The sequence below is a fragment of the Fulmarus glacialis genome, unplaced genomic scaffold, assembly GCF_000690835.1.
Source record: "Fulmarus glacialis isolate BGI_N327 unplaced genomic scaffold, ASM69083v1 scaffold10894, whole genome shotgun sequence".
Classification (NCBI taxonomy): domain Eukaryota; kingdom Metazoa; phylum Chordata; class Aves; order Procellariiformes; family Procellariidae; genus Fulmarus; species Fulmarus glacialis.
Window position 1 is genome coordinate 1 of NW_009208714.1, and position 20,955 is coordinate 20,955.

General features: G+C 38.8%; 1 protein-coding gene across 1 annotated transcript; it reads left to right on the plus strand.

Annotated features, from left to right (window-relative positions):
• Window positions 1-133: 133 nt before the first annotated feature.
• SHCBP1 (SHC SH2-domain binding protein 1) lies at window positions 134-16,533 on the plus strand. Its single transcript, XM_009576587.1, has 14 exons — window positions 134-316; window positions 1,029-1,041; window positions 2,072-2,242; window positions 2,853-2,968; window positions 3,990-4,198; window positions 5,311-5,403; window positions 7,982-8,215; window positions 8,317-8,485; window positions 9,763-9,883; window positions 12,917-13,048; window positions 14,009-14,127; window positions 14,870-14,956; window positions 15,302-15,443; window positions 16,211-16,533. The coding sequence occupies exons 1-14, from the start codon at window positions 134-136 to the stop codon at window positions 16,531-16,533; spliced, it is 2,112 nt and encodes a 703-aa protein (XP_009574882.1).
• Window positions 16,534-20,955: the final 4,422 nt, after the last annotated feature.

Sequence of the window (20,955 nt, forward strand, 5' to 3'; positions counted from 1 at the left end):
AGCGTGAGGAGCTGTGAGATCAGCCCAAGCTGCTCACAGCTGCCCTGGCCGGGGCTCCAATACCTCCGCGGGCGGAGATTGCACAACCTCCCCGGGCAGCCTCTGCTGCTGCTTGGCCGCCCTTACGGGGAAAATGATTCTTGTAGCCGGTCCGCCCCCGCGCAGGTGCCGATACGGAGCCTGCGGTGCCCAGGGCCATCCGCAGGCAGCGGCTCAGCGCTCCCCGGTTCGTGAGGCTGCTGGCGCGGGGGGTGGGGACTGGGCTAGAAATGGTGCCCTGCGAGGGAACATAGGGGTGTCTTTGGAAATAAACACAGTAATTTTTTTTTTTTTCTTTTGATTATGAACTTATGGTGTGTGTCTCAGGTGCATACGACAGGCATTTAAATCAGCGTCCAGGAACATGTACGTGTTTGAAACACTGACAGAGGAAGAATGCTTTCCTGGAAGTGACTCCCCTGCCCTTTGCCGTAATAGCACAATATTGGAATATTGGTGCTTTTAGTATCTATTGAGTATCATTGCTCAGTGCCAGGTCATTACTGATACGTGTTTATAGGCTTGCAGTTTGTAAACAAAGAGCAAGCTAAATTAAATGGTTTGTTCTGGAACGTGTGCTGTGCTCCGGAATTCATAGTGTGGCTTGTACAGGGTATTGCTATCATAGTTGCTGGATTTGACTATGGGTGTGTAGGAAAAAAATTCTTATTTACAGTGTACATGTAACATAGTTACAGTTTTACAGGAATCTTTAAAAATATTTCATAAATCATACTTGATTAAAATCACCTTTTCATTTCCTTTCTTTACATGTTGTACAGTGGTTCTGCTACAAAGAAAAGTTATATTGTCTAAGCGCTTGTAATTGGCTCATACGCGGGTTCTGATTTTTGTTTTGTTGATTGAGTTTGGCCCCAGATGTGTAGGAACTTTAACAAATTTGAGGTCACAACAGCTAGCTTTCATAACACATCCTGAAATGTAAGGGATGTGTTAGAAATAGAATGTGATTTTTTTTCTTTTTTTAGGTATATAGTAAAGGTCAGACTGTTGTCTAAAAAAAACGCAGGGGCCTATGGATTGTTAAAGAATCAAGTTAAGGACGATGAGGGTGTCTTGAACTGTTACATCAATGAAAAGAAAAAAAAAAAAGACCTGAATCATCATCACCCTTGGTTTACTGCAATCATCTCTCTAATATTTTCTGAACTTATGGATGACCAGGCCTGAGAGATACTGTAAGACCAACAGTGACTGAGTTCACTGAGTTTGTAATGAGAACACAAGTGGAGACACTTTTTTGGAGACTTCTAAAGGGGTGCTATCATTGCATCGAGCCCTTCAAAGTAAAGATTCGGCCAATGTCCATTTAGGCGGGCTAAAAGTTACAACGCTGTGTCCCTTCTGTCTAAATATGTTGCTTGGAATTTCCATGGAGACTTCAGGTGTGGAGACTTTGTAATTTGTTAGTTTATTAAAATACAAAAAGAATGCCTGTACTGAAGAACAGGAAAAGACTTAAGAGAAGGAAAGGACTACTGTGAAAACACATCTTTAGCTGAGACTAGTATCTGCAGTTTTATTATGCATCTTACTTATATTTTGCTCTTTGCTCACAGTAATCCTGTGCATTATTTTGGATCAGTTGTGTGTGGGATCAGCTGGTTTTATACATGTTCCAAAATCATTTGGATTATTGCTTGATATCACGTCTGGGTGATGCAGGCAGTGTACTAACAAGGCATAATATGTACATAAATGGTAATGTATTACCTAAAGGATTTTAGATCTTACATGCAGAACCAAGTAAATTAGTTTGTAACTGCAGCTCAGGACAGATGGCAACAAATAGGGAGATCCTCTTTTGGGACAGGGTAAATATTCTGAAGAAGAGAGCAAGTAACCAAGTAAGATAGTCTCTTCACCAAGGATAATTTAAGATGTGTTGTAGAAAGCAGGTACATGATAGATCTTGGGCTGAACAGGAATTCTTTGCGAATAGAGGAGTGAGTGATGATTGCATTGAACTGACAGTTTGTGGGGTTTGCTTTGTTCCCACTCCTCTCCCCAGATCTGCTCCAGGAAGATAATGATTCCTGTAGTGATTATGGCAGTCGTGACAAACCAGGGACTGCTTTAGGAAGGACTGTGCCAGATGGGAATGTGCTTTTTCCAGATATTTTTCACACCGATCGTCTTTTGTTTTACGAGCGATTTAAAGCTTACCAGGATTACATCTTGGGTAAGTAATTTCTTAGTAGAAAAAGAACATGTAGTCAGATTTCTTGTAGTGACTGTTTAAATGATCCAATTTAAATGGAGCCAATTCCGAATTAAACTGTGAGATGCTCTTAATAACGGGAACTAGAAAAGATGTAGTGTTTTGCCATCGCTTATGCTGTAACCTCAGCTGCTGTAGCTGGTGGACCAGGAGGCATTGGTTTTAATACAAGTAAATAAAATCTGAATGATTGAAAGGAAAAGGTGCTAATACCGGATTCTGTGCCTTGTTTTAACGGATCTTACTAGAACTTTTTTGTGTGTAGTAAGACTCTTTAAGATAAGGCACAGGTTAGCTGTTTAATACCACTGGCACCGAAACCTTCAGTACCTGGAAGGTTGAGTACTGGATCTCTTCTTCCAGAGCAGCACAAAACAGATGACTCTCCAGCTCTCTCAGTACTGAGAGAGACAGCAAAAATGCTGATGGTTATCATGAACAAAACAGAATGAAGTCCAACTTTAGATGTGGTAGAGGAACATTTCAACTGTGTTGACTTTCATTGTCCAATGATCTGGAGGACTTTTCTTTCTTTCCTTGCATAAATGTACTGTCTTCAATTTCTTTTTAGCTGACTGCAAAGCTTCTGAGGTGAAAGAATTCACAGCTGAGTACCTGGAGAAGGTCCTTGAACCATCTGGATGGCAGGCAGTCTGGCGCACTAATGTGTTTGAGGTCCTTGTTGAGGTAAATGGAATGCAGTTGCTCAGGCATTTGTCTCCAATTAACATAATTTATCTCTGTAACAGACAGATCATTTATCTATGAAGTTTATGAGCTGGTAAAAAATAGTAATGTTTTCATATCTAATTGCCAGTGATGGCTAGAGCAATAGGAATTTTTTCAAAGGGCTGCTTGCTTGAAACTGGAAGGGGGAACACCAAGTCAGTGTGAGTGAGCCATGAGGTAGAACTCTGTGGGCACAGAGGGAATAAGTACTTGGTCCAGAGCTGGCTGTAATGTAGTCTTTTCAAATATCAGGCTCTGATCATTTGTCAATTTTTTTATCAGTAAAATTCTTCCTTTTAACCCACCTTGGTACTGACTGTAGCTCTTCCGCATTGCATACTCCTGTCATAGACGCGCTAGGGATTGCTGGTTTGGGATACTCCTTTTCTAGGTCTCTCAATGTCCAAGTTGTACATCTTTGTGCAAACCTTGGATGTTCAAACTTGCAGTTCCATTACCTGTTTGAAGAGGGAAAAACTTGTACCCCCTCAGCTTTTCAGCCCAATTAGTGACAAAATGGCTTTCACTGGCCCAGACTCACTCACTCTTTGGATTGTTTGTGTCTTGTGGGCACTTTGAAAAATGAGCCCCAAAGGAGTCCCAAAGAACTGTAAGGTATCGATTTGTTTGAGTCTGAGGATACTGCTTTTGCGTGTTTTTAAAAAAAAAGAAAAAAAAAAAAAGAAAGAAAGAAAAAAACAAAATAGGGAAGCAGTGTACTGGCCTTGTATGAGTATTGAGGGATTCGAACCAAGTTTTGAATGTGGAAAAGGCTCTAGATGTGTGGTTCTGAGAAGCTTAATTCTGGGGTTATCACTTCAGCTGAATAGATTGCCTTCTCTGTACTATGCAATATGCATTGGTTTGTGTGGGTCAACTGGCACTTGCAGTATGGCCTGCTGACTTACGCACATCATGTTAGCGTTCCTCAGCTGTATCTAAGGTTCTGAGAAATCTTGAGAACTATTTGTTCCAACAGGTTGTTGATGTGGAGTACTCAGCTCTGAAAGCAGTTGTGCAACTCAGTGAGCCTTTCCTGTGCGAGTCACGGGATAGCACCTTTACCTTGGAGTGCATGCAGGAACTCTTGGAGCTGAAGGAGCGTCAGATACCACTGCAGGAGCTGTGGGTTGTGTATGATGAGTCAGGAGAGTTTGACCAGACAGCACTAGCCGTAGAGCATGTCAGGTAGGAAAATGCTCAAAGTTTAATTTTTGTCTTGAACAATTACACTCTGGTAGTATCCAATGGGTGGTGCCCTGAGTTCCTATGGTCATGCTGGCAGCTCCAAAAGCCAAGCTTTCCAAAGTAAATCTGATGGCTGGTACTATGAGCAGACTGCTCACAAAGAAAATCTGTGATGTTCTCTGCAGCTACAGGTAATCACACAATCACAAGGTACATTTAACTGCAGCTTATTGTCAGTCTGCTTTCTGTGTCAAAAGGGGAAAAAAAAAATTTGTGTTGCTTTCGCACTCTTCTCCACCCCAGATTTCCTTGGGCTGTACCACCTTGCTGACTCTAGTACAGTGTTCCTTCCTCTTTTATAACATTTTGGTGTCTTTTTCCTTTTTTTGTCCCATTCTGCTTTTTTCTGCATTTTGCCGCCTCCTCTAAATTTGGTCTTTATTCTTCAGGTGTCTGTTCACATCTTACTACTTCTATTTTCTTTTCCTTTCTTTATCAACTCTCTGTCTCTCTTCCATCTCCCTTGCTTTCATGTACTACATGCTGTTTGAAAGCTGTCTACAAATAGGCAGTAGAACTGGATCAAGAAGCTAAAATAGGAGGAATGACCTTCCCATCTAGAAAACGGGCTGTTTTGGAAGTGTGGGTGTGGGAGGAAAAGGGGTGAAGAGACACATTCTGTTGAGAATTACTCAGTAGTAGAGATCTAAGCTTGAATGATGGAGGTAACAAACTCATTGTCAAAAAGAACGCTTAGCTAGAAGGATGCCTGGCCAAAACCAAACAACTAAAAAGCCTCAGGATCTTAAGAATGTAAGTCTTGTTTTCAAATCCAGCTTTTAGCTGTTCACTCTCTTTTGATGAAAGTGGGACTTGGGCTATTACGAATTTTGAACTTAGATACACAAAATAAAACTCTTTATGCAGGTAAACAACGGACAAGAAGATAAATTCTGTGTATACTAAATAGTTTACAGGACAGTAACATGGAATTGGAGAGGTGATGCTTTGAAATGATGTCTCAATTTGGTTACATTTGTGTTTCCAGTGCTGTTGTCTCTGCTCAGGTAAATGTGGCCTCCTTTGATTAAACACTTACTTTGCTTCAAAAGGTTCTTCTACCAGCGCATCTGGAGGATCTGGGACGAGGAGGAGGAGGATGATTTTGATTACTTTGTGCGATGTGTTGAGCCTCGACTAAGATTGTAAGTGCAATACCTTTGATATTATTAGGGTAGAAACACAGGAAAAGGTGACGTGGGAATAGTGACACACAACTAGATTTAAAAAAAACACTGTTCACTAGTAAATCAAAGCAAGTTTTTTCTAACAGAATTCACTGTCTGACAGTCAAAATTTTGTATGGAAAGAGGGTGCAACTGAGGTTGCCACTTGATTTCTGAACCTTCAGTTTTTCCCTGTAATCCTTGACCTTCCATCAGATGGCGCTCCAAACCCAGCTATAGCCTCCTTCAAATTGCAGGCATACGAACTGTAATCCTAACTAAGGCTAGCATGGGATGCTCTGATATCTCTGGGCATAGAATAAGAATCAGAATGGAACTGAATGAAAACAAAAACTTGTAAATTGGTCATGCTGAAGGAGGAATGTGTGTATTTCTTTCCCACATTAGGTGTTCTGAAGGTGGGTTTTTAATGCTGTCCTGCCATATGGAACTGAAGCAGTGCACAAGGACGCAATCTGGTTATATTTTTGAGGGTGCTAAATAATCAAAGCACAACATAAAACATACCTGGAACGAATAATTGAAAAGTGATTTTTACTGTAGGTTTTGCCCTGAGACGTGACGCACTATCTTTTTCTTAAGTCTTTCATGAGAGTTATTTTTCAATTCCTTTTCTTTATTTATTATAACTTAGCATCGTGAGTGTCATTCAGATCCAGGTTTATTATTGCTATGATGCTGGGGAATTACATCAGTGAATATTTATAACCTACCCTGAAATGCTATTTGGCATATGGCATTACATGTGCTAGAATATAGCATATAGCTTGTGCTTTACAAAGCAAATTAGTATAATTACCCACACTATAAAGGTGGCTGCAGGCCTCTCTTTCAAACAGGACACAATGTGACATTTGAGGACTCTGATATGCCTGTGTTTTTCTGAGATCATACAAATCAGGAGGAAGTGTTATATATGGAAATTGTACTTGTTTCTGAAGTGTTTATACTTCTACGCTCCAGCAAATGGCTATTCTGTTGTTGAATTTTTGGAGCCTTATGAAGACTTTGCATGGAATGAAACCAGAATGCAATGATGTGCCACGGGATAACGTTTTGGTTTTTTTTAACACTGTGTGTGGCCTTACAGCCATTTTAACCAGACTCCAAAGTGCTTAAACAATGTCTTCAGGCAGAAAAGTAAATGTTATCCTTTCTTATTCTCCCATACCATGCTTGGTACAAAGCCTGTCCTCCAGGCTACGCTGATGTTGGTGCTATCCTGTGTTGTGATCTAAGCACTGATGTGTCAGCTCAGAAATAACATTAATCTTCAATGCTTGGAAACATATGATGCTTTAAACTTTTCAGGTCTCTGGTGTGCACTGTTTTAATGAGAACAGACAGTATCTTTACACTGCACATTAGGTTGTACTAGTTTTCTGAGGCAAGTAAAGCTGTATGAACTGTTTAACTAAAGCTTGAAAAAACAAAATAGTTCATAGTGACCAGCTCTAAAATGAAGAGCATGCATTTCAGGGCCAAATTATGTACCACATTCTGTTTCCTTCAAATATTTTATATTTCTATATTGCTATAAATTCTTCTGCTGTTAATCATGCTGCATTGACTTACTCTGTTGCCTCTGATAACCCCATTGCCAAAATTTTGTGAGGCTCTTTGTGTTTCTGTACACCCTGTTTATTGGGACTGTATAGATATTGACTGCTCTGACTACAAATTTTCCTGCTTTTTGCAGCATGCTTTAAGTGCACCCCTTAAAGAACCTCTGAAAGTTGAGGGAACATCTTTGCCCTTATTTCATGTAGCCTCTTGAACAGAGCTGTTTATACTGTGTTCAGTTGGTTCCCTACAAAAATGGTGCAAGATAATTAAATCTTGTTTTATTTGTATCATTAATTGCTGTCCAGCTTTTTTGTAGTGACCATGATTGGTCCTACATGATTGGCCTTGAAATTCTTGGCACCATCTAGCTGGCAGATGTCCACATCCTTCTGACTTTGATGATGCAACTTTGGGCTGGCATTTTCTGGCCTGCAATTTCACTTGTAGAGGATATTCTTGGGATGGTGCAAAATTTACTATGCAGTGCCTTCACGTCTTCATCTGGTGCTGATAATGCCTTTCTTATTCATTCTGTGTTTTTGTCCGGGTAGTTGTTTAGATTGTTGCTAATAGAGGTTTCACATTATAGGATTTTTCTTCTATTTCAGACATTATTTTCTCAGTTTTTCTAATAAATGCTTAAAAATACACTATTTTTTCTATATAATTACCATCTAAATTTTTACTATTTTTTAATAGGTGTGCTTATGCCTTTGTTTTAGAGTGAGTTTCTGATAATTGTGTATAATCTTTCAAGGTGGATGGGCAACTATTTAGAAAGTAATATATTTGTGTCTGTTCAGAATCTTGGTTTTGCTGCTTTCAAAAAAAATTGAGCAGTGTTGATATAGACTGCAGAGAATCTTGACTAAAGTACTGATGCAGAACTCCTCAGGTTCTCTCTGGGTTTGTATTTGATCTTTCAAAATTGTAAATGCAAAATATACTGACCCCTTTCTCTGAATTGCAGGCATTATGACATCCTTGAACACCGTGTGCCTTCTGGGCTTGTAGCTGATTATCAGAACTTGTTGTCTCAATGTGAAGAGCTTTACAGGAAGTTTTTAAATGTGAGGAACAGCATATCAAGCAGTGATTCGGACTCAGAAGTAGAAAACGTCTCCATGGTGGAAGGATTAAAATTGTATGAGAAAATAGAGCACTTAAAACAAAAGCTAAAACTAATTGAGAATCCTCTGCTGAGGTACTTGGTGGGCTTGTGCAAGAAGGAGGGCCATATGGGAAACTATACATGGATATTCTTTACTCAAGAAAGAACTGATGGCTTTGTTGTTCTTGTTTTAGGTATGTGTTTGGTTACCAAAAATATAGTGGCCTCCAAGCTAAAGGACTGAGACCAACGGGTACCAAGATCACTCACATTGTATCCTCAACCATGATGGCAAGTCTGCTGCAGTCATTGATAAGGGACAAACTTTGCCCTGAATCTTGTGGTGAAGAACTAGAAATACAGGTACAGTAACAAGAATTGTCTGTCTGCTAATACTTTTTTCTCCTCAAGAAACAATGTGGAAGAAGAATAAGTGAATTTATCATATGCAAGATACTGCATTTGCACAGTGTTATTTTTTGTCAGTTCAAAAAAAGCACTGTAATTGAAACAATAAGTGGTAAGACTGGATGATACAAATAATTTCTGGTAACTCATTTGTGTCTACTGAGTACTCTATACAAGCAGTTTCCTTCAAGTATGTAGGAAATGAGATAAACCTGCAATAATTCTACAATGAAACATGGTAAGGCATAATACTTATATTTAGTTTTGAAATAACAGTGTCTTTTGATACTACTGATAATGCTCTAGAGTTTGAAGAAAGAAATGTCATTCTGTTGCTTTAGTTCTGTGTAGGAGATACATTTATTTTATAGCAGTTGTGTTTAATTTTAGTGAATTCAGACAGGACTTACCACTTCAGCAGTTAAGAACAGTCTGGATTCCTTGGGCCCAAATTAAATTGCTTGCTGTATTCTGATCAAGTTCATGAATTACAGATGGCCAAAATGGAGCCACAGGGAAGGTCCTGGATTAACTTTTGGGCTATAAATCAGATTTTCTGACTTGGGAATTCAAAAAGTACTCTCACTATGCTTACCCTGGAATTTGCTGGGAAGCAATAGATGTGCAATTTTTCTGTACTATTTGTTATCCTTCAATACAGAATCCCCCAGTAATATTTGTGAAGGATATCAGCTTGCCCTCTTTGGGCAAGAAGAAGGACCGTGTGGACCCCATATTTGCCACTGTAATATCTGAACTCTATTTTGGGGTGATTTGCACCAGGAGTGAGGGTTACATCAGTTTTCAGACCAGCTCAAAGCTAGTTGCTGAGTTGTTTGTGCTTTTTATTTTCTTTACCTTCTGTTATCTATTTCTACAGTAATTCATGGCAAGTCACTTGAGGCACAATTCAAATGTTGGCCTGGAACCAAGGCCATGTTGAGGTTTGCTTTCTGGTGCATATGCGCTTCAATCTGTGTCTCTGCCCTAGTTTTCTCATGGGGGAAGGGACATGACCCAAACATCAAAGGAATGTTTTAAGGCTGGTTTTGTCCAGAGAGTGCTATGATTCTTGAATTCAAAGTAGAAATTGTGTATTATTGCTGCCATCAAAAAGGGTTTCTTTTAAACAAAAGCAGCAACATTTAATTGAAAAGCAAGCTTTAAGGGCATAAATGCATCCATTTTTATAGCATTCTTCAGGAGCTGATTATATTGTTTGTCTTTTACAGTTTCACAGTGATCCACTGGCAGCTGTAAATGCCTGTTATGAAGGAGACAGAGTCATCATCTGTCCTGGTCATTATGTTGTGGATGGCGTGTTCTGCATTGCTGATTCAATTGAACTAGAAGGTAGAAGGTTTGCTAGCAAAAAGGTCCTTAAAACAAAGTAAACTGAATGTCTTAAACTAGCTCTGCATAAGGATTTACTTTTTGCGGAGTTCGGCAGGAGCATTTGCTTTTTTCTTCAAAGGGTTCCTATTTCTGCTTGTAGAGCCATGTCTAATGCAGGATGGAGTAAGCTGTTTAATTAGCCATAATTACTTCTGCAAATAAACTGCATATTTTGCTGATTAATAGTAAATTCATTATCTCCTCCTATTTGCCTGGATAAATCCTGATTATATTGATAATGGAGAGGATTCAACAGAAACATGAGGGACTTGATTTTTTTAATCTAGGAATCGCAGAAGTCATTCTGAAAGGCTTCAATTTTTAGAGCTAGTAACTTAAGAGTACTTGAGAGATGTCCTTGTTCTTCTTTGCATGTCTTAATCTGCTTCAGAGGTATACTCTGAGACCCACTGCCAGTATAGCACTGGTGAATACAGAGGGAAAACTTAGTTTACGGCACTTATTGCATGTCAGCGATGTGTGTGGGGTCTACCAATGTGAACCTGCATTATGTAAAGCGCATGGGTAGAGGAGGGAGCTGTTCATTTAACATGTGTATTTATTCTGTAGAAACAGACACAGCATATGTGATTCCATTTTTCTTGCAAAATATTTGTGTTTGAAATACTTCTGCCTTGTCTAGGATATGTTGCTATCTCTTTCTCACAATTCTTGATTTCTCAGTGTAATTCCTCTGCTTTAGGCATGCACACTCGGGTGCAATGTAGTAGCCTGTGTATCAGTGGGGCTTGTGCAGCTGTTCAGATACTTATTTAGCTGCATTTTTATCTTGTCAAAACTTCTTAATGGGAAGAAGGCTGGGAGTTTAATTTCCTGCTGTTCTGGACTTTATTTTTCTTGCCCTTATTTTACGAGTGTCATTTTCTTTCTCACCCTTCTCTTGTGTATGCTTGATTTATATAGATATGCATGCTGACAGACAATGCACCTGCAGGATAAAGGACCTCAATAAAGTGCTCTATTTATCTGCAAGAACGACATTGTTCTAAAATTGTGTGGGGTTGTATTTATTGCTTTTCTAGCTTTGAAGAAACAGTAATACAAATGGTGCAATAGCACACCTATTAAAGGATGAGCTGCTCTATTTTAAGGAGCAAGGCATATAAATATGTATCTTTAGTACGAACCACTCTCTGAATAACGAGTATGTGTCAGGGTATTTAATCTTCTTACATGGACTCCTGTTAGAGAAGTTGTTATAGCAATAGTAGCAGCCAAAAACATTTGAAGTAGGAGTATCAAGAAGAATTTTGTTGGCACTAATTTGAGCAGCTGGCTGTTTTGGTGGCTTTCTTGGGATGAAAAGGTGACTCATCAAAGATATAATGTCACTTTGCTTAGTAGAGCTTTCATTTTTTTCCAGCCACTGTGCAAGTCAGTACTAAGGTTGAAAGTATGAGGATTAGTAAGTCAGAGATAAATAAAAACTTACAAGAACTAAATAAGGTTAAAGCAGTAGCAGCTGCAGGAAATCATGGTAAGGATAACTTTAACACTTGACAAAAATGTGTAGCAAAGGCACCGAAGTACTTCCCTTCTTCTTGTACAGTAGTTGTTCAAGCTGGATGGGAATCTGTAGCATCAGCCCATCTAATATCTGTGATCAGTGTTAGTGGATGACAATTGCCTTTAGCTCCTGTGAGTCACTTAGCTTACAGGCAGGGCGTACAGCCGTGACCAATGCTGTGTGTTGAGCACCACCTGACAGCAGGTGACTCCTTCCTTCTCTATTCCCTGTCTTGTCACCGGCTTCCTTCTTACTACTAGAGCTGCTGCTTCAGAGGTGAAGTGTAAAGCAAGCTAAAAGCATGGTTAGAAAAACTGCAGGTAGCCTGTAGGACAATTATTCCTAAAACTCTTGCCTTGGATAATAACCTCTTTCTGCAGCGGTGTGAAGTTAAACTAGATCTGCTGCTTGCTGTCCCGTGGTGCTCTCTTTTTATGCACTGGAAGTAAACTGCCCCATGCCACCTCCTCCCCAGGAGTGATCATAAATCAGTAGCAGTGGGAAAAGATTTCTAGATAGTATAGCGTGTTGAAGTATCAATCACTTAACTTTGCATTAAATCTGCTGTCTTTAAAACTTTCTGCCAATACTTGTTCAAAGGTTTTTTCTTTTTTTAACCTTTCTACTTGTACATTACAGTATTTATTTATGTACTTGCTTAAAAGCTAGCATCTTGCTCAGGCACTTCTTATTTGAGTTTGTGTGTGCTTTCAGAAAATGATAGGACTCATGCTGCTTTAATAGACGTTGCATTATTGCTTTCCTTATCATGATTCTTGTCAGTGACAAGCAATAAAAGCTTTACATGCTCATAAATTTCCCTGTAAGTGGTTGAACGCTGACAGCTGTGGATGGCTTAGTAAATCAATGTTGGCATATGTTGTGAAAGTTTCTTTTTAATCTGAATTAATCTGGAAGCCCATGTAACATAGGAAGATTAAATTTTGACCCAAGTTTCATTTAAATAGGGAAGTTGAGTGAAGCTTACTAACAATATGAAGTCCTTTGCAGTTGCTTCCTTGTATTGTGGTGGTGACTGCTTTTTGCCTCGTGCTCTTTGGAACCTCTGCCTGCTTTAGTGAACTTCTGTACTTTGAAAGCAGACTGCAGGTGCCTGTGTGTCCTTGGTTACTGCATCTCCCTGCTGTGTTGTAACTTTTGGCAGTGAGAACTTTGGCCTTGGCAAATGTGAGCTCAGTTACTCTTTTGTTCAACTATCTAAAATAACTTTGCATTTTATTGTGTGTCATTCAAATAAGGTAACTTGAGTTTGGTTGTGAGTGCCTGTCCCTTGGTACAGAGGGGATGTAAGGTGTAGCCTGGTCTCTGGGTGGAAAATCCTATTCAAGATATTAGACCTCAAGTTTTAAACCTCCATATTTAATTCAAATGTCTGTTATGTACTGAGCACCTGACTGTTACCAGTTATTCATGAAACTTGTGTCTTTCACCTCTGCTTTAAGGCTATGGCCTGCCAGATGATATTGTGATAGAAAAACGAGGGAAAGGAGACAACTTTGTTGACTGTACAGGAGCCAATATAAGAATCTCCAGTTTGAAGTTAGTGCAACATGATGCTGTGGAGGGGATTTTGAGTAAGTATAAAAGCATCTTGATCTTCTTGTGAATCTTTCATAATTTATTGTTATAATTAAAGCTGGGACCCAGTGTTAAGAGTTTACTAGTTTTAACAAAATGTTGTGGAGGGGAGCCCTACAGGTATACATATCAAGGCTTCCCCTTTTTTTTAACTTGCTTATAATGTGGACATCAAAATAACTTCTACTCTTCGTACTTTCAAACTATTGTGGCTCTTGTGTTTTATTCTTATACTTGGATAAGATCATTTGACTTGATCATTTTTCTGCTGTTAAGGCAACCTGACTCTGGCTGCTGCACAGCCTATGTCAGGCTATCTGGGAAAGGAAATAATTCCTCTTTCCGCAAAAGAACCCCCATGGCAATATTGAGCTGTAGTTGACCCAGCCAGCTCTCCATTGAGGAATGACATAGGCTGTAGAAGTAGCGTAGAACTTTGCTGACAGCACATTCAAACTGAGGCTCAAATAATCCTAAGCTGTATCCAAGAAGTTTATTGGCCATGGCCTTCTGTCTTTGCAGAAGTTGCTAATTAATACTTTGTCTCAACAGACATGTGGTTTTAAACATGTTAAAATGTTTATTAACACCTATATACATGTATTTAATATACATGTATTTAATGTATATACATGTATTTAATATCTTATTAATTCAAAAGTCTCTTAGGAATGTAATGAAAAGAATCACTTTAAAAAAAAAAAAAAAGAAGCCAAAAACCCTCTAAGACAAATCTTCGACTAGTGCTTCCTTGCAGCAGTGCTCCTGCTTATACTAGAAAAATAGCACGAGTTCAAACCATGCATGAGCAAGTCAGTAAAACTAACCTGAAGTGAATAAAATTAAAATAGTAATTTTATCACACTGCAAAAATGCTACAAGTCCATTTATCTGTAGGAGGGGTTTGCGTTTGCATAACTGGTTCATTTAACAGTATTTGTTTTCTGCGTATGTAGATGTTCATCATGGGAAAACCACCTTGGAGAATTGTGTGTTACAATGTGAAACTACAGGCATAACAATACGAACATCAGCTGAGCTATTAATGAAAAACTCAGATCTGTATGGTGCCAAGGTACAAACAAATTCTTAACTCTGGCTTATTTCCTAAATTAAAATGAAGATTTCTGCTTGGAAATAATACAGTCAGTAACTTCTGTCGCTCTTGAGAGAACACTTACAAATTCATTTTGGACAGTTACATGTTATTGAGTTTAAGAGATTTGTCCCAGGGGTCTTGTAGCCTTCAGTAGTATCCAGTGAAGTGTCTCATGCTGACTTGTGTGTGATGATACGAAAATGATGTAGTAACAGGGGACATCTGTGAAATAATCATAGCTGCATTGCTGGACTATTGATGTCCTGCAATACTTTTAAAGTGATTTTCTGTTTTCTCTGCCCATAAATAATTTTCTCATTAAACCTTGCATTTGTTCTGCAAATGAAGTACCCTTTTTGTCCATCGATTCTTACAGAAAGATGATAAACACAGAATTGAACTCCGATTAGAACATGTTGAAGAATGATGAGGCTTTGAGTGTTGAGGTGGATGACTAAAGAACAAGAAAGTAATGCAAGGCTGTGCAGTTACTCTTTACCAGAGCTTTTATGGACCGGTGGCAATAATATTATCCATGGGGCCTCAACCTTGGGTATTGCTGCTTAAGTTGGTTAACAAAGCCGTGAAGCTGGAGTGGTAACACAATTTTGCATTGTGCAAAGTGGTAGATGAACACAAAGATCTGCAGTGAAGTTGTCAAGTTAAATTGGAAATGTACCCGAACTATTTGTGAACTGCCATCAATTTTATCTTGTAGGGTGCTGGTGTGGAAATATATCCAGGTAGTACGTGCACCCTGTTAGACAACGGCATACACCACTGCAAGGAGGGAATACTTATAAAGGTCAGTTCAAGGCAGAATGTACTTGTTTTTCAAAAGCTTATAGTTGCTAGAACTAATGCAAATAATTTGTGTTTAGGTTGGCTTATAACCTTGCTGCCTTATGGTAGAACTCTTATATGTCATATATGATGATGATGGTACTTGTTTGCCTTGGGTTGGTCCACCAAAGCAGTATACTTGTTTTACTTCTCATCTGCCAGAAAGAAAATGCCTTTTGCAATGTCACTTGCATAGGCAAATAATAAAATTCTAGCCAATACATAGAACTGATTCTACCTAAAACTGGAATATTTTGCATCTCTTTAGCTGGACATAACATGTTGGATTTCCTTTTCTTTGCTGTAGGACTTTTTAGATGAACATTATGACATCCCCAAGATAACCATGGTCAATAATATGATCCATAATAATGAAGGATACGGTGTGGTCCTGGTTAGACCAACAATGCCCTCTGATGTAAAAGATACTTCAGCAGAGAGAACAAAAGGTATTTTTTCTCTTCCTAGAAGAAACTCCTAAAACTAGTAAATCTAGTATACCCAGGTTTTTGGATTGCATAATTCGTAATCAAGTCTCTTAAATTTTCTAATAATGTCTAGATTGATTTAGCTGAAGTAAATCTTCATAACTCTCAAAACACTGGAATTTCCTAAAGGATGAACTTGCTGCAGAGAAATACTGTGGATGTCTGTGCTTCGTGGTGTATGTGCACTTTCATTGTAAAGTCCTTACGTACCTGATCTGTGCTCCCTACTAAGCAGAGCCTGTATGACTGATGGTTTTCTTGAGTCATACAGAAACAAGAGTGTGACTAGCAAGAAAGCAGATACGGCTTCTCTTACAGCTCTTCTGGTTCATGGTAATTCTGTGCTCATTTTTTCTTTCGTGCATTAGAGTTGAGACGTGCTCCCAGCACAGATTTTTTTTCTCTGCAGTAAATAAAATGTGACAACTGTATTTCTCGTATTATGTCTCATTCAAGAAGAACTGTCACTAAGTGTAATGTGTAAACCCACTGTAATTTTCTCTAATATTGCTATCACTTGGCAATTTGAAGTCATCTCAAGAAGAAACCTTTTCCTTACGCATCGTACACTGTATTTGGAATACGTGGCTGTCACTAAGTAGTTATCCAGAAAGTGAGTGGGATGAAGTGAAAATGTTAAGCCTGAAGAAAATTTAATTCCAGGAGTTTTAAATGATTTGGCTGTTTTGCGTGATTGTTGATGACATTCTTATTGTTTCCTGACTTAGGGAATATACAGCCTCCCCAGTCAGGTGATGGGACAGCCTGTGTAGAGGGCTTCAGGCAAGAAGAACTACCTGAATGTGTAACTGATGAGTTGGAGCTTTATGAGCAAGCTGAGATTTCTGAACAAACTGAAGGCAATTATGAAATTGCAAATGAACTCGGGGCTACTTCTGCAAAGAAGAGCCAGATGTACAAGAAAAGACTGAGTGAACTGGGAATCACAGAAGCTGATGACAACTTGATGTCACAGGAAATGTTTGTTTCTATTGTGGGCAATCAGTTCAAATGGAATGGGAAAGGAAGTTTTGGTACCTTTCTTTTCTGACTGTCCTGACTCCTAAGGGCATTGCAGTAAGAGATTTGCACAAGCTATTATTTTCACTGCTGCTTTCCAAGGAGTTAACCTGTTCCATTAGCCTTCCAAAATGTTACTAAAATGTGACAAATATTTATTAATAGTATATATATTGCATGTGGAAACTTTGCTTCCTTGCTGCAAGTATGGATAACATGGTAGAAAACAGAACTCTAGCAAGGGACTGTGCATGTGTTCTGCTAATCTATGTGCTGCTTCTTTGCTAGCTCTCTGATGAATTTTTTTAGTGTATTTATTTAACTTCTCATTGTAAAAAAAAAAAAAAAATCTTAAAAGAAAGAAAATATAGATAGGGTTCATCATGAAAGAGTGGACAACAAATGTGCAGCAATTAGTGGTACATCTTCCTCCATATTTTTTTTTTAAAGTGTCATTAGTCTGCAGCTGACTCCTATAAGAGATTGACATACTTTTTAATTTTTTACATTGAACAGAAGCTAGTGAAATGCTCTTCCTTAGGAACGTAGTGATTGACTGCCATGTTTCATACTTGAAGGGTTTTCTAGAAAACTTAGCATTTGGAAGGGTAGCATCGCTCAGTCTTCTGTGTCTTTCTGTGCCCAGCTGGTTACTTTCAACACCTACCAGTGCCTGTGCACCTTTTCCTTAGGGAGGACAGCATCTAACTAAACTCCACTAATCTGAATAAAGAGAAATCAAAGTAGATGTCTCTCTGTCTATTAGTGGCATTCATACTGTACCTTTCAGTGCATTATTCTAAAATTTTTAAAACTCTATGCTACTTGTAGCAGCTGAGGTTTTGGAAATGAATGGAAAATTTAAAAAATTACTTTCCACTGCAATCTTATCAGCTCACAGCTGTGGAACATTCAGTAAAACAAAGGCACTTCAGTGGCTCACTGTTGTTGCACATTATTAGTTTTTACTTGAGGGAAAAATTGGAAAGACTACCTGATTGAGGACTCTTCCTTCTCAGTGCCTCTCTGATTTTTAATTACAAATCCAGATGCCTTCTTCAAACTTCTGTACTGTCTTCAAGAGTTTTAGGTCAGTTTTTGAACTGGTGTGTGAAATGTGTGTAGGAAAATAATAACTCCTAAATGATTCAGGATGGCCTATGAAACAGAATCAAATACGGTGTTAAGAAAGGAAAAACATGTTGCCAGCAAATTGACTTTGGAATAATTTCTGAAAGTAGATTAGCAGGTGTATGCCTTCACTAGAAATTAATGCGTTGCCTAGAAGTGGATGTGAATAGTCTGGTCCAGATTTTTCACTCTAGCCATTCTTAAATTGAGATGACAATCAAAATTCACTTCAGTACATGATTTTAGTGTGAGCAGCTGATAGAAAGGAAAAGAGAAAGGTGTAATTTACAAGCATTTTTTTTCCATTATGCGAACCACAGAATTCATTGCAGCTTTCCTAGCCCACTGCTTCTGTTTTGTTCTGCTCAGGACACTTGACTTCAGGACTAACCTTTGCATTTTGATGAACATAAATGCCATTGCAGTATCTCAACATTCACAAACCCTTAAGTGTTTACCACTTAGTGACTATAAAGAAATACTTGAGTCAAGTGAAAGCCTAATGCTAAGACTGGCAGTAGTTTAGTATCTTAAGCTATTCATCAGGTCACATGCCATGTTTCATGCTTTGATGTTATGCCTTTATTTCCGAGTGTAATCCTTATTAAAGACTGGGGCTAAAAACTAATTTTGTGGTTCTTTCCTCTCATCTCTTCAAAACCGTAATTCTGAGTGAGCTGCCTTCATGATGTGTAGGTAGCATTTCTTTCTCTTGCACTTCGTTTTAAGGCTGGCTTATCTCTTGACAGCCTCTTATCTCCCTTTTTTAAAATTCAGCTTTACATTTATGAAGATACCAATAAAAATGTAACTCTTCTGCTTTCAATACCAGCACAGTTTTGCCTGTTCCTGTGCCAGATGCCAACAGTGATTCTATTGCCCAGGTTGTCAGTAGGTCAAGGAGCAAAATGTGAAAAGATGAGGCTGCTAGAACAACTTCCAGCCATTTCCTTTGTGCATGAATTGTGTTATAAAATTGTGGTTAAATTCTTCATGAAACTTGAGCCTCAAGGGACTAAGCTTTGAATGGAGCCCTCTCGTCTCACAGTTTTGTCCTTCCGATCACTTATGTCACTGATAAATATAAGTTTCTTTATTTTGCAGCTTTAATTCCCCTTTGAAGTGCAGAAGGAGAAATGTTTAAATATAAAGGGAATAAAGGGAAAGAACTGTTGACTGACACAAGGTTTGTACACTCAACTCAGTGATGCATTTTGTTAGCGGATTATATGTTTGAAATTATAAATTCAGTTTCTCCTCTGTAAATATTTTTCTTAAATTTTAATTTTTTTCTATAGTTTTAAATTTTCTTAAATTTTTAAATTTTTTCTTAAAGGTATTTGATGTTACAGCGATGACTAATGATCTCCTCTCCTCTCTGTGAACGTTTTCTGCCTCCTAAATGAGAAACTAATTCCAGAATGCTTTCTTGCATAGCTGTCAAAGAAAAGCTGGTGAAAACATTTAGTTTCAAGAAATGTTTAAGCAGCTGCAAAATAACTTTCTTCCTATGTATCTAGCCTGTTGTTCTTGGACTTACTACATTTTATGCTTATTAAATGTGCAATTAAGTTTAACCCATGGCTTATCTAGTTGGTCCTGGCCCCATTTTACTGTTTTTCTGTCCTCTCCACTGTTTATTCCTTTCTCAAAGCTTGGCAACCTTGAGCTTCATCTTTAACCTTTTCCCTGTCCCTTCATGTCTTGACCGAGTAGATAAATTACTGCCATACAAATATTTCTAGGAGGAATAAGCTGCATGCAGTGTGACTTATACCTGAACCCTGGACAGTAATGCATGACAAATTGTATTAATCTCACCTTTCTGACAGCAAATTGGATCTATATTCCTGTTTTCTGAATCCACTTTTCCCAAAGGTTTCCTAGACAACACAGATTCTGGTAATTAAGCATTGATATTTACATGTCTTCATCTAGGTTAATAAAAATGATACATTCTAGGCAAAAGATTTTACAACTGTAGCTGTGAGCCTAGAGTATGTGAAACAGCTTTTGAGGCAAATCAGCTGAGTTGGAGCTTCTAGTTTAAAACTCAGTAAATTATTAATTAGACAAAGAGAAATTAATAACTGGCTATATATTATCTCAACTTTAAATAATATTTCAAAAAAATTCACTTACGTTTTCATGAAAAAACACATGGGAAGTAAAGCTGAAGTGCTGCAAGCTTTGTCATAACTTTTAGCTCACCACCCACCTCCTTTTTTTTCATAAAACATTTACTAGCTATGTTAAACTGTAGAGCTGCTACAGTACAAATTCTTTTATATTGGGATGAACTTTATTGGTGTAAGGGAACTCTGAATTTGCATCAGTGGAGGAAAAAGACCTAGAATACCTCATAAGCAGTAGAGCAGTTGAAAATGTTCTTTGCTATAGTACTAGACTTTCCCATGATTTTTCTCTGGAGTGGCATATAATGGCTCTATGCCCTACTCCTACGCCTGCCAAATGGGAATGTATTGTTGCAGTGCATGTAGACATAGGGCTGTCGCACGTTACCTGAGAAGCCCACAGAGACTGGGGTTTAGCCATGCCTTTCACCTCCTGTCGTGGTGCTCTTGGCACCTTGCATAGGTGCAACGGGTTGTTCTGTGGCTGTGACCCCACCTGGCACTGCCTCAGAAGGCCCAGGGTGTACCTGGCTGCTTGGCTGGGCTCTTGTGGAGAGCAAACTTTTGCCTTAATGACTAGACCATATGCAGATGCTTGTAGTCAGGCAAGAAAATGAAGGCCCTGGTGCCAGGGAGCAGGGAGGCATGTCTGAAGGCATGAGGCATGTCTTGACAAGCAATGGCCTTGTGTAGCAGCTAGGTTGTTTGCTAAGTCACCCCCCAGCAAGTCAGAAAATTAAATCATTGTTCTTCAACAGTTTTACTCTTTTAATTTTAAATCTTCCTCCTCTGTGGGACAACCAGCCACTGGTATAGCAGAAGCAGCCCCCTCCTGCCTTAAATGAGGCAGGCTGTCCCTGCAGCTTGTGGAGAGTTACAGCAGGAGGAAACCCCTCAGCGTGAATTGGGGGGTGCAAAGCTACCTTCTTTCCCTGTAATCAATCAGTTTGCCCCTTGCAGCACTTCAGAGAAGGAGGGGAATTGTAAAGCTTCAGATAAGCTCTACATTTGCTACAGATAACCACACTGCCTTACTCCTCACTGTTCAGGCTGGCTTCAAAAGTATCGAGAATTACCCAGCCAGCTATTGTACAGAACGCTATATTCCTGATCTGAAGAATACTTGGAGTTTTATACACTTGGAGTGGTAGAGAGAGAAACTTTTTTTTTTTTATGCTAACAATCTT